Below are 18,042 nucleotides of genomic sequence, written 5' to 3' on the forward strand. Positions count from 1 at the left end.
CAGTATGCAGATCACAATGTGCAGACAGAATTCTCAATCTCCCTTGATCAACTTTTGCTCACTGGTGAATCATTTTGATATTTAGTCAGCTTTCACTCACCTGCTCCCACTAAAAGCCCAAACCCTGACCTTGTGCTGCAACGCATAATTTCTTCTCACTGTACATCTTTCTTTCTTCCAAAAACTAAACTAGTCATTCATGTGTTGGTTGGGCCATGAGCTTATCATGCAACAAGAAGGGAGCTCCACGCACAGTTTACCCAGGCAGCACACCAACCTTACCAATCATAGCGAAAGAAGACTGTTGTCTGGATGAAATCTCTTCACTGCCATTTATTTGACTGTGCTGTACTAAGGTTATGTTATTTTAGGAGCTGTCTAATTTAGAGTCAGCATTTGACAATCTCCAATATTTCTGTACTCTTCACACTTCATGGAACATTTCAAAATTTAGAAGTGGTTTTATTTTGCTACTAATTATATTTCGTCATTGGCACTTATAAACATTACTTGCCAGTTATCAACCAAGCCTAAATGTTGTTCAGGTCTTGCTGTATATTAAAAAAGAATTCTTCAGTATCCGAGGAGTCATAAATGGTGATGAACCTGATACGATTGCCAGCAAATATCCCCCACTGACTTTTTGGTGCAGGCCAGATCTTTGATTAAGCAGCTGAAAATGGTTGGATCTAAAACACTAGCTTGAGGAACTTCTGGAACAATGACCTGGGATGGAGGTGATTGGCCTCCAACAATCACAATCATCTTCCTTTATGATAGAAATGACAGCTGTTGGGACAGATCTTCTGTCCCCGTGTTCGTTTGGAGGAGAGAGACACCGGGTCTGATTAAAAGTATAAACAGGTTTAATGAGAGAGAATCGTACACAGTACAGTGAGGTGTCTAGCTCACTGGAGAAGGCGCGTTCTGACTATATTTTAATTTGTCTATCTTTTTGTTCTCTCACATTCCAGAGTTACATCCTTATTTGGTAAAATGCAGTATTTTGGTATGTCATTGGTTCTCACCTGATAACATTCTATTACCTCAGTTTGAGCTACGTGCATTCTGACACGGCTCCAATGTCCTATTATCTCTCACCCTCCCTGGGGCCTCTTCAGGCTATGCCGTCAGCTTTTCAGTCTGTTCTTAGTGTAACATAATGGCTTACTGCTGCCTAGTGAAGCTAACAAGTTCCAGACTTGCTAATACTACCTTACGTGAGCACTACCTAACAATAAAATTTCTTACACTACCTAACCTTAATAATGGATCCCAACTCAGCAACCAATAGAGATTGTGCGTTGATTTTCAATTACTTTTGCTAGAAATCCTTGATGTCACAGAGATTCTTAAATTGTTATTGATTTTCACATTGCATCTTACAAAAGATGAGAATGCATATTCTTTCAAGGTTCTAATTATGATTCATATTTAGGGTGAGATAAGGAAGATTGAGAGAGTTCAGCAAAACAAATACAATGAATAGTCAGATATTTTTGCTACATCAGTTGTTATCCAAGGCCCTGTATCTACATATGTTGGGTGAGATCTGTCGCCACCTCTGCTGCACAATTTTCACTGCAAGACTTCCAACAAATACAATGGGGCACATGTAAAAATTAAAACTTCTCATGTTCCTATCCATAGACTTTCATGAATGAGAAAGATTTACATTTAACTAGCAGACAGGTGGTCAGTGACCACAGGAATGTACATTTAGTGGATTTTTTTATCCAGGAAACATCACATTGTACATATTTCATGATGCCCAAATTATTTGAATGAGAATAAACATTGTGTGAAAGGATTTTACAACCCTCAGGATTACCTTAGATTTTCACCGTTTTTCAGCTGATACCTGTATTTTTCAGCTTAGGCACATAAAGTACATGTGCACAAGGAACAGTTTTATGTAGTACTTCAAGTCTCCATCTCTTGGAAAATGCAACATATCTAAACTTGTGAACATATTTGAGTAAACAAACAAGGAACTTAAACAAGAGTGAGAAGTAGACTCCTTTACATCTTACTAGGAGTACCAGTAACTTACCACCTTTAGTTACAAAACAAGAGAAGAAAGGTGGATTGCTATACTGACTCATTTGATGACCTCCTTCTATTCAACTGTCATTAGCATTTTACTGGACGGTGCTGAGTTCTAAATAGGTTATCTTCCCATGGATGCCCGTGTAAGTGACAAAGATCCTACAGATTGCAAACTCTCCATTTTTATTATCAGCACAGTAATTCTGGAAAGCAGATAACTCAGATGATATTTTCTGTGAAACTAAAAAAAAATCACTATTTTCTATTTCAAAGTACATGTAGTCACTTAAATCATGCCCTTCACATTTCCCCCACAGGACTAAAATGGTACATCATGAAAAACAGGAATAGGATGATGCCATTCAGATGCTTGAGCTTGCTCCACCATTCTAGATCACACCTGATCATCTGCAAAAAGTTCACAGATGATCTGATTGTTGTCTTAACTCAACTTTCCCACATGTTCCCTGTAACTCACAACTCCCTTACTCCCATGAACCTAACTCAACATTGAACATATTGAAGGACTCTGCCTCATCCTGCTTTCTGGGAAAGGAATTTCAAAGGCTAATGGAATCAGTGAAGTGATTCCTCATCATTCCAGTTTTAGACACAAGATTTCTTATTTTGAAGCTTTACCTTTAGTTCTAGATTTCCCCACGTAAGGGGAATCTCTCTGCACCTAACCTATCAACCTCATTATAATCTTATATGTTTCAATAAGATCACTTCTAAACTTCAATAAGTACAAACTCAATCAGTTTAAACTTTCCTCAAAATGATAAATTCCTCATCCTTGGAATCAGTCGAGTGAACCTTTTTTTGAACTGCGATTAATGCAAAGATATTCTTCTTTAAGATAATGAATCTTGTACAGCATATCAAGTGTGATCTCACTAATGCCCTGTGGTGTTCTAGCAAGACTTCCTTAGCTTCATATTCCAACTCGTGCAATAAAGGTTAACATTCCACTTGTCTTCCTAATTACCTGCAGTGCCTACATGTTAACTTTTTGTGATTCATGCCCATATCACTCTTTATTGCAGAATTCTGCAGCTTCCTCTCTATTAAAATAATATTATGCTTCCCCAATCATTCCAGCAAAATGGACAACTGCACATTTTTTTTATATTACACTCCAATTGCCGTTTTTTTCTCCACTCACTGAACCTATCTATATCCTTTTGTAGACTCTATGTCCTTTTCACAACTTGCTTCTTCCTCTTTTGTTCCATCAGCCAACTTGGCTTCGAAACAGTTGCCCCTTCTTCCAACTCCATACATTGTTTAAAAAAAAATCATTCGTTGGTATTTTAAGCTTTAAATTAGGTACAAGTATGTTGAAGGAGATTGTTTGTTAACATTTTTGGCTAATCTATGCATTCAGTAATCAATGTATTTTGAGAGTGGCAAATGTGCTGGGGTGTGTGCTACAGGAGTAACAAACAATTAAAATGCATCAAATACAAATAATCTACAATTTATGAGAAAATCATTCTACTGCATATTTTGAGATAATGCCAACATGAAGTTTCGATAAGAAAATTATAAAATCTAAGAATGAAATGAAATGCTCACCCTTCATTTATTTCTAATAGCAAATTTGTCGATTAACTGAGCAAAACCCAAACTTCAGAAAGTCATTCTGCCTCTCAATGATTTGGGCGAAAGATCTCTCAAATTACTCATTCTCAACTTCAAAACACTCCAAATATCCTCGTACATAAGGCAATTAAAGCAGAAAGATAATAATTCCTCTCTACAATAAACAAATAGTTCTTTTGTCAATGTTTTTCTCTTTTCAAATAATGCATTCCTACACCATTAGGAATTTGCCCAACTTTCCCTATTGATCTTCAAAAACATGCATTTTCACCAGCTGCCTTGCAAAAATATATGATTTTGTGTATTTATAAGGTAACGTTTTATGCCAATAACCATTTAGAAATTAGTAAAAACATGTTTCAGATTCTAAACATTTTTATGTGAAAATAACAAGCTTAAATTACAAATGTGAAGTTTGAATAACAGAATTTCTTAATGCGTTCTTTTTGCAGATTCTGAATAGTTCTGCCAAAAATGTGAAGTATTAGTATCATTTCCATAGTGTAGGCACATGTCACTGAATTCATGCTAGAAATGAAATTCACAGTTTATATATGTATTCATATTGATTGTAACTGTTTGCAGGCTGTTTTCTAGAAATAATTGCAATGACAATTGTAAAAACAGTTTTCAATACATTGCAGTAAAAAATCATAATTGTGCCAATCAATGAAATCAGATAAAATGAGATACTATAGTTAAGCAGAACAGCCCAAGAAGAAAAATTGCAATTAGAATATCCTTATTATGAAGATATAATTATTAATAACCAGTGCTGAAAAAAGACAGTTTGGAGTTTTTCAGTCAGACTCATTAAGACAATTTGCAAGAATACTGAATTAAGTTCTTGCTATTAACAGAAATTTAACAACAAACATGTATATTACAGGGTACTCCAAGAAATTTCAATTTGCTGTAAGGACATCAAACGTTTAAAGAACCTGTGAGATTTACTTTGTTCAGAATAGCAGATAAATGTCCCTTTTGAAATCAACAACTTGGCCAAAAAATTAAAATTTCATATTCTTAACATAATATCAAGTCACAAGGTACCTGGAAATATCAGGAGCTGAACCAGTCTTTTCTCAAGTGCAAAGAAACAGCAAAACAGAAAGACAGGCATTGTCTCATTCCTAAGGCTGGCTGGAGCCAAACAGTCTCTTCAGACCCGCAGGTCCTGGGGTTCAGCAGATACAAAGTACACCTCATGATGTTGGTTATTGTAAAGCTTTAGTATTTTTTCTTCATCCATTTCAAGTTGTACATGTTCCAACTAAAACTGATACACTTCTCAAGCTGAGTTATAGTGCCATTAGTTAGAGGCCTTGTTAACATTTATGGGTAAGTATTAAAAGCGCATCCTCCCAAAGTCCACAAAACATTCTGTGAGGTTCCTCAAACTAACTGGCTGTGAATGGCTGTTGTTGTCCTGACTGTGAAGATACTATGCAGTGAGTGGGTGATTAAATTTCTTCTTACAAACATAAATATTTAATACATAAGCTTCTGCAGTGCATAATAGTTCTGGCAGGGTAATTCATGAAATTGATTGAGTTGACCGCATATTTGTCCTTCACTACCATAGTCTCTCTAGATTATTATTAAAAAGCACACAATCATACAATGATACAACACAGAATAGAATAGAACAGTCTTTATTGTCACGTATCCCAGTACAGAAGTACAGGAATACAGTGAAAAGATTTTACAATGGCTGTCTTTACAGTACCGAGGTACAAATCTTACAGAGTAAAAAATATAGAGTTGTTACAGAGTAAAGAAGAATATACACTAGCATGAAACAGTGGAAGAAGTCCGGAATGATAACAAGTGACCATAAGTACTAAAGTTCCAGTCTGTGCCTGCAGGCCCCAGAGCACGAGGCCACACAGCCTCCACATGCTGGCCTCCATCCAGGACTTGCTCAGCTGTGGGACCCAGTCCATGTTCGCTCTGTTTTGATGCTGAACTCGGCCCGTGCTTGCTCTGTTCAACTGCTGGATTCAGCCCATGCTTGCTCTGCCCCGCCCCAGGACTCAGCCTGTGCTCACTCTGCTATGAGGACATGGCCTGCTCGCTCTGCTCCTCGATCCACTTTCCAGGTAGGGTGGGTAATGGAAAAAAAGAAAAGCTATGAAGAGCAGAAAACAAGAAGTAAAAGGAAAAAGGACTGGTGAGCAGAGGATCTCCGAATGGAGTGTCCTACTCTGCTGCCACCGTGGATCATGTACCCATCTAGGAACCATATTCAGTCTATTATTCCTGTGAAATTCTCTGAAAGAGCTACCAATTAGTCCTATTGTCATGCCCTTTCCCAATGATTTACAAATGGTAGGAGTAATGAAGGGCTTTTGCCAGAAACGTCATTTTTCCTGCTCCTCGGATGCTGCCTGACCTGCTCTATCACCACTCTAATCTAGGTAGGAGTGGTTGACACTGCTGCTCCTGAATAACTTGAGGTGAGAGTGACTCCTCCCAACATTAATGCAGCATTTAACAGAGAATGAGAAACGGACGAGGACCCCTAGCAAAATTGAAGTCAGAAGGATTGTGCTCAGGACATTACTGCACAAGTTCCTCAGAGAAATGTCCTGGGTCCATCCATCAAAAGATCCTCTCCATCATATAGTCAGAAATGCTGATGTTTAATGCTTTCATAATGTTCAGTTCCATTCATTGTTCCACAAATACTGAAGCTATGTATACATGCTTGCAGCAAACTTGAACAACTTCAGGTTTGAACTGATAAATTACCCCTAATCTGTGTATTGCACAAGTGACAGTTAGTGCCTATTTCCAACAAGTGAGAATACCACCATCTACCATCAACTAAAAACACAACAGAACCAACAGCACAGAAGTTGGAAATATTCTGCAGGGAGTAATTGTTCTTGGTCCCCAAAGCTTTTCCATTATTTAAAAAGCCCGAGTCAGGTGTGTGATGGAATGTTCTTTACTTGCCTAGACAAATGTAGCTCCAACAATCCTCAATCCATCCATAATTTGGCATCCAGATAATTGGTACCTTATCCACCACCTTAGACATTCACTCCTCCACCATCAGTGCCCATGGGTTCTATGTGTCCCATACACGAGATACACCACAGCGACAGCGCTGTCCCAAAGCCAGGAGTTCTACCCTTAGAAGAATGAGTAGTAGCGCATCGAATGGAACTCTTTTAAGTTATTCTCAAACCATCTTGACTTGTGTTACAGGCAAGGAGACGGAGGTATTTTACAACTTATTTGTTGTTCTCCTCTTCTATCCAGAAGCAGGTGTGCTTTTACTTCATAAAATTTATTTTCCACATTATTTTCTATATTTCACACTACCAACAACCCCACTCCTGCCACAAACCCACTGTTTGTGAAGTTCAATTTAAAAATGACCTACAGCAAACTCTTCAGAGTTGGAACAAAAGTATAGTTTATTCACATACCGAAAAATAGGAGATAGTGTTATGAAGTTGAAGGCATATATTGTATCTTTAAGAGAGAAAGAATGCTGTTCTGAACTGAGAGATTACAAGCACCCTTGTATATAACTAGATGATAATCCTGGATGTAACATGTGGCTGTGAAATGGATACTTGAGTTTTGGTTGCTGTTTGGACAACAATTTGAATTTAACCAGTTTAAATTATGCCCCAGGATACTAAAACCCAATCAAGTTTGCATTTATTGTTTTGCCAACATTGAACCAACGAGACGATCTGATGTTGGGGGGTCATAAGATTACAGACATTTTTGAAAATTGCTCAGTGAGCAACTGCCATAGAGAGAAACTGGAGAGCCTAATTGTCCATCTAACATCTTGTCTTCAAAGAAATTAGAAAACACTCTCTATTAAAGGTACCTTTTCATGTGAAACATACTTGCAGTAAAAAGATGAACTAAGGAGATCAGCAGCTGGAAGAGTGAAGACACATAAGACCGAGGTGGAGGCAGATAGTAAGCAGTTAAGAGAAAGGCGGGGGGGGCGGGGGCTTAGCTTTGTGAATAGTTTTTTGTTTAATGTTCACTTTTAGAGTAAGAAAAAAAATTGATGTTATTTTCTTTAAATAGTGTAATTTGGGAGTTCACTGTTACTCATATTTTAACAGATTATAAGGTGAGGCAAATTGAGCTTTTCTAGATGTTTGGTTTCATTGATAAGAGAGATTTGCTTCCGTGTCATAACAATAAACACAGTCACACACATATATCATACATATAGACAGCAAGTTTGGGTTTAGTTCTTTGTGCTGGTAACATGTAGGTTTTGCACTTATGAATGAACTTGTAAATAATTCTTTCACCATGGAGATTTCTTTTAAAACCATTTTTAAGACTTGGTTTTAGAATAATTAGGTTTTTTTGTGTACATTAACAGAACTTTATGACTGAACAATATAAACAAGAGCTAGTTTTGAAGGTCAGGAAAGTTTTTAAGCTTTAGGGAAATATCCAAAGCTTACAGATCTTTTTAGCTGTACTTTATAATTTGCGAAGTCTTGTGAAGCCCTTGGATAAAGATGGCTATATAGAAAGTGTTCCTGAGCAGAGAAGGATATAGTGAAACTAAATTACTTTAGAGTAAAGAGTTAGTGATAGCCCTGGACCAAAGAATTGGGACCAAATCCTGAAGTGCTACTTAAAGATATATATGTTTAAGAGTGGATGCATAATGACTCCTGGAAGAAAGTAACTGCAGTTCCAGTCTATAACTTTAAATCACAAGTGACTTAACACCTTGATAGGTTTAGAGACAGGGACTCTGGTATGAAGACTATAAGAGTTGTGTTTCTGGGTACTGTACCAGGGGTATGTTTTGCTTTCTTTTCAATTTATAAATGAGTGCTTGGAGATTAAGCATTTTTGAATTTGTGTATCAGTAGATACTATTTTCACTTCATTTGAATTGATAATAAACTTCTGTTTTATTGTTAAAACAAAACCTGCAGTATCATAACCTTATGTTTCAGTTAGAGACCATTTCATAAAAGAACGGAACAAACCAAAACATCTATTAAGCCCAGTTTTAGCCTAGCATCTGACTTGACCAGTAATCATATCAGCTGAGATCATGCTAACTGCAAAATACATTGATGTACAGAGTTGATCTATCTTTTTGACAAATATAAGATTTCTTCTGAAACTAGATTTCCAAGGAAATTTAAATGAGACACAAGCTTGACAAAGTCTCGTTGTGATGTCACCAGATTAGATTCTTAGCAGACTGACTTGATGTTAACAGCAGTTTTTTTTTACCAAATTGAAGCAAGGGTTCAGAAACTGGACAAACAAAACTTTTTCAAAGGCTAAGAATTTTGTTTATATAATGGAATTCCTGGAGAGACAATTTCGTTTTAATGAGGTAATTTATATGTGGCAATTGATTTCTGTCTTGTTACAACTGATCCCAGGATGAGGTTCCTCAATTTATTATGGTTCCAGATGGGATACTCCTAAAATCATCAAGCTCCCAGGTGAAGAGGAATGAACTGGCTCCTTTTCTTGAATTACTCAATGACTTGGTTCACTGCAACAAGGTTAATTTAGAAAGGATTTCTTACCAGTAGATGACTTTCTCCCAAACCAAATCTACATAGGTCTTAAAAGGAACCAGTCAACCAGGTTTCTAAGTTAACAAAAGTGAGAACTTATTAGGTACTAACCTGACTTAGAAATAACAACACAACACACGTGCTAATTAGAAATGAGTGGTGAGTCGAAGAAAATAGTTAAAAAAGATATACTAATCAGTCTCTATGTTTCATGAAGAGTAGACTGTGTGACGTTGTCAAGATTAGAATGGTGCTGGAAAAGCACAGCAGGTCAGGCAGTATCTGAGGAGCAGGAAAATCAACATTTTGGACAAAAGGCCTTCATCAGGAATCTGTGAAGGGCTTTTGCCCGAAACGTCAATTTTCCTGCTCCTCAGACGCTGCCTGACCTGCTATGCTTTTCCAACACCACTCTGATCTTGATTCTGATTTCTAGCATCTGCAGTCCTCACTTTCGCCTTGTTTTCCAATGGTGTTATCAGTAGCACTAACATTGGAAGGTGAGCAGTTGACTTAAGATGTTTGGCATTAAGATCAGTTGAAAGGCCTTTGTCCTATTTCCTTTCCTTTTAACTGTAGCACAGAAATGACAAGAATTTTTCTCAACTGTGATTCTCACAGCACTTTTGGGGTCGTACATATAGTCAGAGTTAAAACTGGCTTTTAAGCCTTGTACTTGTGCAGTCTACTTTCTTTACTTCCATCAAATTCATAGTCTGAAAAAACTCACAAGATTACAGTCAGTTTGCAATGCATGTCTCCCTCAGAAATCCATCTCTTTGAGGTTTTCTTGACAATAGTCATGTGACATTCCAGGGCTTCACACAAAACTGAGGATAATCCAAAAAGCCACTCAATTACTTTGTTCAGAATTTATTTACCTTGTCATTTGTTGTTTTTTTAAAAAAATGCACATTGTAATCAAAAGTTCAATACAATCATAGGTGATCCATGGATATGTTCCATAATTATGAAAATCTCTCTAGCCAGGACCAATGTTCACTTGAATGAAACTAATGCTGAACTTTTAGTGTCACTTCAGGAATAACATAGTTCAACAGCTCCCCTTCGTTTAGTACCAATATCAACTCCTTTCAGTGAATGAATAAAACAAAAAACTTTTAAGTAATCGATTCCCTTTTAAAAAGGTATTACTGAATCTCCTGCCACCAAAATCTGCAAATGATATTCACTCATTCCTTTATTTTCCTTTCAGTTATTCCCAGTTTTTTGCATATCACCTAACTACTTCCTATGGTTATCTACTCCTCTGTTACCAGTAACAGTTTCCCCCTTTTTAGATCTATCAAAACCATTCATGATTTGAACCTGTTCCCTTTTTAGTTATGTCCCTTCCAGTGAATACTACCAGTTTTCCTAACCTTTCCATATCACCAAAGTCTTTCATCCTCAGTTTACATTTTTAAATCTCCCTTATATGCGTTCTTCAGCTTTTGCATCCCTCTTAAATTATGTTCAGAATTAGATAGCTGATAGCTGTAGCTGAGACCTAGCTAGTGATTTACAAAGGTGTGACATAATTCCATCTTTTTTCACTATACTACTCCATTTATAAAGCAAAATGATTCTGGCTGGCTTTTTAAACACTTTCTTAACTTGTCTTGCCTCCAGTCTATGGAGGCAGATCACCCATTCCCTATGCTCCTGCACCTTTCAGTTTACATCAATTCTTATTCTTCGCATCAAAAGGAATTACTTCATAATACACTCTTGTGAAGAGGAGGAAGGAGGCTTATGTTAGGATGAGATGTGAAGACTAAAATTTGGCAACTGAGAGTTACAAGGTAGCCAGGAAAGACCTAACGAGAGAGTTAAGATGAGCAAGGAGTGGACATGAGAAGTTGTTGGTGGATAGGATTAGGGAAAACCCTAAAGCTTTCTATAGGTATATAAGGGATAAAAGAATGACTAGAATAAGATTAGAACCAATCAAGGACAATAGTGGAAAGTTGAGTGTGGAGTCAGAGGAGATAGGGGAGGTGCTAAATGAATATTTTTTGTCAGTATTCACACTGGAAAAAGACAATGTGGTCAAGGAGAAGACTGAGAAACAGCTACTAGACTAGATGGGATTGAGGTTCATAAGGAGGAGGTGTAGGAAAGTCTGGAAAGTGTGAAAATAGATAAATCCCCTGAGTTGGATGGGATTTGTCCTAGGATTCTCTGGGAAGCGGAGGGCAGAGATTGCTAAGCCTTTGGCTTTGATCTTTATGTTGTCATTGTCTAAAGGACTATGGCAGAAGACTGCAGGATGGCAAATGTTGTTCCCTTGTTCAAGAAGAGGAGTAGAGACAACCCTGGTAATTACAGACCAGTGAGCCTCACTGTGGGTAAAGTGTTGGAAAAGGTTATAAGAAATAGGATTTAAACAATCTTGAAAGGAATAAATTGATTAGGGATAGGCAACATGGTTTTGAGAAGGGTAGGTCGTGACTCACAAACCTTATTGAGTTCTTTGAGAAGGTGATCAAACAGGTGGATGAGGGTAAAGTGGTTGATGTGGTGTATTTGGATTTCAATAAGGCATTTGATAGGGTTCCCCATGGTAGGCTACTGCACAAAGTACAGAGGCATGGGATTGAGGGCGAGTTAGTGGTTTGGATCAGAAATTGGGTAGCTGAAAGAATACAGAGGGTGGTGGGTGGTGGGAAATGTTCATCCTGGTGTTCATTTACTAGTGGTGTACCACAAAGATCTGTTTTGGGGCCAGTGCTGTTTGTCATTTTTATAAATGACCTGGATGAGGGCATAGAAGGATGGGCTAGTAAATTGCGGATGACACTAAGGTCAGTACAGTAGTGGATAATGCCAAAGGATGTAGGTTAGAGGGGGACATAGATAAGCTATAATGCTGGGCTGAGAGGGGGCAAGTAGAGTTTAATGCGCAAGAGTGTGAGGTGATTCACTTTGGACGGAGCAACAAGAATGCAGAGTACTAGGCGAATGGTAAGATTCTTCTTAGTGTAGATGAACAGTGAGATCTCAGTGTTCATGTGCATAGATCCCTCAAAGTTACCACCCAGGTTGATAGGGCTGCTAAAAAGGCATATCACGTTTCAGAACCACGAGGTCATGCTGCAGCTGAACAAAACTCTGATGCTGCCACATTTGGAGTTTTGCTTGCACTTCTGGTCACCACATTATAGGAAGGATGTGGAAGCTTTGGAAAGGGTTCAGAGGAGATTTACTAGAATGTTGCTTGGTATGGAGGGAAGGTCTTACGAGGAAAGGTTGAGGGACTTGAGGCTGTTTTCATTAGAGAGAAGAAGGTTGAAAGGATTATTGAGACATATAAAATAATCAGAGGGTTAGATTGGATGGACAGTGAGAGCATTTCTCCTAGGAAGGTCATGGCTATCACGAAGGGGAATAGCTTCAAATTGAGGGGTGATAGATATAGGACAGACATCTGAGGCAGTTTCTTACTCAGAGGGTGGTAGGGGCATGGAACGCACTGCTTGCAACAGTAGTAGACTCGCCAACTTTACGGGCCCCCTTGTGCTAGTCATTCAGTGATTCAATGGTTAGCACTGTCACCTTATAGCACCAGGGACCCAGGTTCGATTCCAGCCTCGGGCGACTGTCTGTGTGGAGATTGCACATTCTCCCCGTGTTTGCATGGGTTTCGTCTGGGTACTCCGGTTTCCTCCCACAATCCAAAGATGTGCAGGTCAGGTGAATTGGCCGTGCTAAATTGCCCACCATGTTAGTTGCATTAATCAGAGGGAAATGGGTCTGTGTGGGTTACTCCCCAGAGGGTCGGTGTGGACTTGTTTGGCTGAAGGGCTGTTTTCACACTGTAATGAATCTAATGTAATTTTGTACTCACAAATAATTATCCTGGATAAAGCAAGAAAAAACACCAAAAGAAGTTAAGGCATTCAAATTCAGAGATATCTTACCTTCGAGATGACTTTTTTCAGCAAGACATCCTTTTTGCTTTCGTTTTTCAGCATTTACGTTAATTAAATCTTCTATATTTTGTGTTTCTGATTGAATTTTGTATTCCTTTGAATCTTGCCCAGAAGTATTATTGGCAAAGGACATGTTTTCATTTCCATCTGTAAGTGCACAATGAGTTTCAAGTTTTTTAGTTCCAACTGTAGTTGAGTAGGCAATATTAGATTCTGTCATTACCATACTTGACCAGGACTTTTCAAGAGTAGAATAATCCTGTTGCTTGGCTTCCTTTTTATCACAACATTTGCCACTCCCTAGCACAATATTTTCATTGGATGTGTCTTGTAAGGATGGACTTCCACTGTCTTGTAGTGGATTTACTTCCTTAGGTATTAGATTACAACTTTCTGTGATGTTCAGATCATTAGCTTCAATTTGTTTTTGCTTATTGAATTCACTCTGCATTTGATCTGCAATTGCATTTTTCACATGCTCAGACATCTGATGTAATGTATTGACTTGAAAGTGCTGACTAGTACTTTCTTTACTAATGAAACACTTATTCAACTGCATATTTTCCTCTGTCCAACACACATGATTTTTGTCTAAATGTGTTATATATTCAAAACCATGCTTCCTGCAATACTCGGTGTCTGTTGTTAAATTAGATTGTAAATGATCAGCATTTGTTGCAGATTGTTTTTCTTCATTTATTAATTCTGTAGCATGTGAGGCAGCCAGTTGGAGAATAGCAGAATCTACATTTTCTTCAATCATTTGAGAACATTTAATCACTAATTGCCTTCTGCTGTCCTTGAAGTGAGCATCTGGATTGTTAGCAAGTGCAAAATTCTCACATAAATTACAATCAGTAGTATCTTCAGAGCCGAAAGAATGCATTGAAGAGATTTTGTACCCGTCCAATTGTACATCTGCTGTTGGTTGAGTTACATTTTTAAAAAACTGATTAAGATTCTGACCATTAAACTGTGCATTCTCAGTACATTCTGACTGCTGGTTCATTGTCTTTTCTTGTTGTAAGCTTTTAGGAGGTGCCGCAACAGGAATATTTACAAATTCAACAGTGTTAGCGACATTGCAGTCAGTCACTTGACTGAAAAATTCTTTATTAGAAGTAATTAAAACCATTGATGTACTGTTCTGCTCTGGAATTTGTGTATGTTTACCGTGTGTCTTTTCTGTTGAATCTGCCTCAAGCAGACTTCGGTTACTTTTCTGCAATTTCTTTTCTGCAATTTCTTTCACATCAATTTTGTGTTTGCTGTGTGGCATGGGCAATGAATCACCTGAAGAACTTGGACATTTTTGATGTTCTAAATCCTGAACAGACGTCTGTGTGTGGCTGCCAACCACTGGTTCCAAATCACGACTGCCTAAATTGTTTTCTGTGCCATTTGTGGTCTGTTTAATTAACATATGCATGTCTCCACAGCAAGGCTTGAACTCCTGTTGCATTCCTTCTTGCTGAAAGTCAGTTTCTGCTGGTGAAGACAGCTCTACTTTTGTAAACACACAAGGCTCTTTATTTTCACAACTACTGCAAGTCTTATAAAATGGCATTTTGCTTGCTGTACTATCTACAAGTGATTTATATTCAAGAATTTCCTCATTGTTGCTAACATGCAAGTTAAATGGGTTTATTACTGTTTCTACATTAAAATGACAGTTCACATTTAAAGTAGTGCCACTATTTAAGGCATCCAAAGGGATTTTTCCTAATGATTTGTCAGCCTTCAATATACTTTGCAACTTTAAGTCTGAACTACTTGTTTGTGACAATAAATCACTTTCACTTAATGAAATTTGGCTAAGTTCCACATACTCCCCCTCAAGTTCATGAGCAGATATTACTGGGGAACTAACAGAAGCATCTAAATAATCTGCAATACTACTTAGGGAATTATCTAACACCATTCTAGGCTGCATGTGATGTGTTTTCAATTCTTTTTCTTTTGTACTTCGATTTTGAAGTGTTTCAGAATGGCTTCCTAATTCTGCACTACAATCATTCAATAGTACATTTTTCGGATTGTTATAAACAACTTCCTGATCCATACTCCATTTTCTTGATGACATACTTTCAATCATTTTTGGTTTATCAACAAATTCTGGATTCACTACCTCTTCCCAAGGTACTCTCAAGATATTGCTCTCAGTAGACAAAAGGCAATTCTGCAAAGCTGTTCCCATCCGTTCCTTGTTAATATTGTCCAACCATTCTGTAGTGAAGATAGAAGTATAAGTGACCTCTGGAATAATTACTTCTTCTATGTTGTACCCATTTGTTGTAAGGCATTTTAATACAATACGTGGCGTTTTCTTCAGATTTGGAACCACTTGAAGGTAGAAATCACCAGGTTGTAAAATTCGCCAATCAAGTGCAGACAGTTGTATCACAATTTTTTCACTGATGCATAAAGGCCAACCTTCATAACGAAATAGAAATCCACAATACTGAAACTGTTGAAGAAAAGATGAAAAAATCCTGTTAAATGCTTCTTCTTGGGCTTAAAATAGCTTTCCAATATCAAACAACTCATTTAATAAATCAATTAAAAGTATATTTACAATAAACAACAAAAGATGACTTAAACCCATCCAAATACATTGTTAAATTGAATTAGAATGCACAAAAATTTGGTAAACTCGCAAATATATCAGCATACTTCATAGCTACTATGAAGCCTAGATAAAGCAGAAATAATGAGCAAAAATGGCAGAAATTACAGGGTACCAGTACAGAGTTTGGCCTCAGAATTAATTTGACATGGCTTGACATGAAGCCTTGTCTCGAGAAGAAAGCTCAACAAAAAGATTTTATTTCCCTCTACTTTGCAGTTAAAGCAGAGAAAAGCCACAAAAATTAATCAATTGAAGAAATACAGAATTAACACAGTGTGGCAGAGGTATATACTCGATTGAATATCCTCCTCATTGCATCTGTTTTGAGGCCTCGTTCCTGGATAATTCCAGGGTTAAAAATATTTGCAACAATGCATGCTGCTGAATTATTTTCTGCATAACAAGAGGGTTTAATAATACATGCAATGAAAAAGTAGTTACTATGGAGGGTTATGTACTTCATTCAAAATAACAACGTAAATATTTTCTCTTGACATTTCCATGTCAGTGTACCTGCTACATATCAAAGTGCATAACACACATTCTAAAACGCCTTTCCACATTAAGTAACTGACATAAATGACTACCGAATTACCTCTTCATGCTGTGGGATTTTGCCACAGCTTCTGTACAGCTGTATCTGTTGTCTCAAGTGCTTAATGTATCACTAATATTCCACTGATCATTCAATTTAGAAGTAGAGTATTTAATTTTATATTTTGCTGACCACTTTATTCTCTGTCCTAGGCAGGAAGGGTTTTGAATTCATCCCAAACAACTCTTACATCCAGCCCCTTTTGAAAAGTGCTGTAAATAGTTCTTGGTACCTAACTGACTTACTGCTTCCTTTTGCTAGGCTGTCAAATTCAGGCTGTCATTACATCTTTTTCAGAAGACACACACTTTCCCCTCAGGGTACCCTGTGGTCTCTCCACCAAGTAAACAGAAGCTGCCACCATATTGTGGTCCCATTTCAAACAGAAATATTGCATCAGATTGAGACAGGGATGAAGTTAGAAGAGACAAAGTGAGTCAAAGGTGGGACCCATAGGGTGTGCAGGAGAATCAGGACATGCATGAATAGGAGGGCAAATAAGAGGGAGGAGGTTCAGCAGTACTAGAGAGAGAGGACACCTTTAGAGGATGCCACACTTGAATGCATTTTAGATTATAAATTACAATGCAGAAATCTTCAGAAACCCTGTGGAAAGGTCTAACTCTTCTGGTGCTATTTAGTTAATGCTTACTGTAAAATCCAAATCGTTGCTAAAAATGAGAAAGAGCTGAGATAAAATGATGAGTGAAAAGAGAATAGATGGAAAGTAATTAAAAGAGGGTCCCACTTGTGTGTAATAATCCCTATAATCCCCATGGGGAATCATTAATTAATTTCCCACAGAACTTGTTGAATATGAGTTACCTTGGTAAAAGGTAATTGTTGTCCAGTCGGAACTCATCACCTGAGCCCTCAGGCCTTCTTGTGATGCAGTGATAGTGTCAGTATCCCTGGACCAAGAGATCCAGGTTTACATCCCAGCTGCTCCAGATGTGTGTAATAACATGTCTGAACTGGTTGATTAAGAAAAAAAAACAAACTCAGGGATGGGTCTGCAGAACTAACTATCCCTGACTGAGACTAGTCAGGGCATTCTGGCGAAGTTCACCGATAATATAAGGTTAGGCAGACAAGCAGGTAATTCTGAAGAGGTGGGGAGGCTGCAGAAAGATTTAGACAGTTGAGGAGAGTGGTCCAGGAAATGGCTCATGAAATTCAATGTGAGCAAATGTGAGGTCTTGCACTTTGGAAAAAAGAATACAGGCATGGACTTTTTTCTAAACAGTGAGAACATTCATAAAGCCAAAGGACAAAGAGTGCTAGTCCAGAATTCTCTAAAGGTTGACTTGCAGTCTAAGTCTGTGGTTAAGAAAGCAAATGTAATTTTCTCATTTATCTCAAGAGGGTTGAAATATAAAAGCATTGATGAGCTACTTAGACTTTATAAAGCTCTAGTTAGGCCCCGTTTAGAATACTGTGTCCAAATTTGGGACCCACACCTCAGGAAGGACGTACTGGCACTGGAGTATGTCCAGGGAGATTCACATGGATGATCCCTGGAATTGTTATGTTATTCAGGTGGATATCCTCAATAGGTATGGGTTACTACCGGATTAAACTACAGTACCTCGGGCATATACCTGAGGCCGTTACCTGTCAAGTTTACCAGTGGTCCCTATTGACTGTATGGTCCTGATAGCTACAAACTCGGCTGGGTTTATC

The 18,042-nt window shown here is 37.9% G+C and overlaps 1 protein-coding gene across 1 annotated transcript in view; it reads right to left on the reverse strand.

The window, feature by feature from the left end:
* The window catches only part of LOC132824083 (puratrophin-1-like), a 146,835-nt gene extending 132,691 nt beyond the window's left edge, over positions 1–14,144 (reverse strand). Inside the window, exon 1 of the mRNA XM_060838353.1 lies at positions 13,124–14,144. Coding sequence (XP_060694336.1) covers positions 13,124–14,144 — 1,021 coding nt within the window. The remainder of the gene's footprint in view (positions 1–13,123) is intronic.
* Between the last annotated feature and the right edge of the window lie 3,898 nt (positions 14,145–18,042).

This window comes from Hemiscyllium ocellatum, chromosome 17, assembly GCF_020745735.1.
Source record: "Hemiscyllium ocellatum isolate sHemOce1 chromosome 17, sHemOce1.pat.X.cur, whole genome shotgun sequence".
NCBI lineage: Eukaryota > Metazoa > Chordata > Chondrichthyes > Orectolobiformes > Hemiscylliidae > Hemiscyllium > Hemiscyllium ocellatum.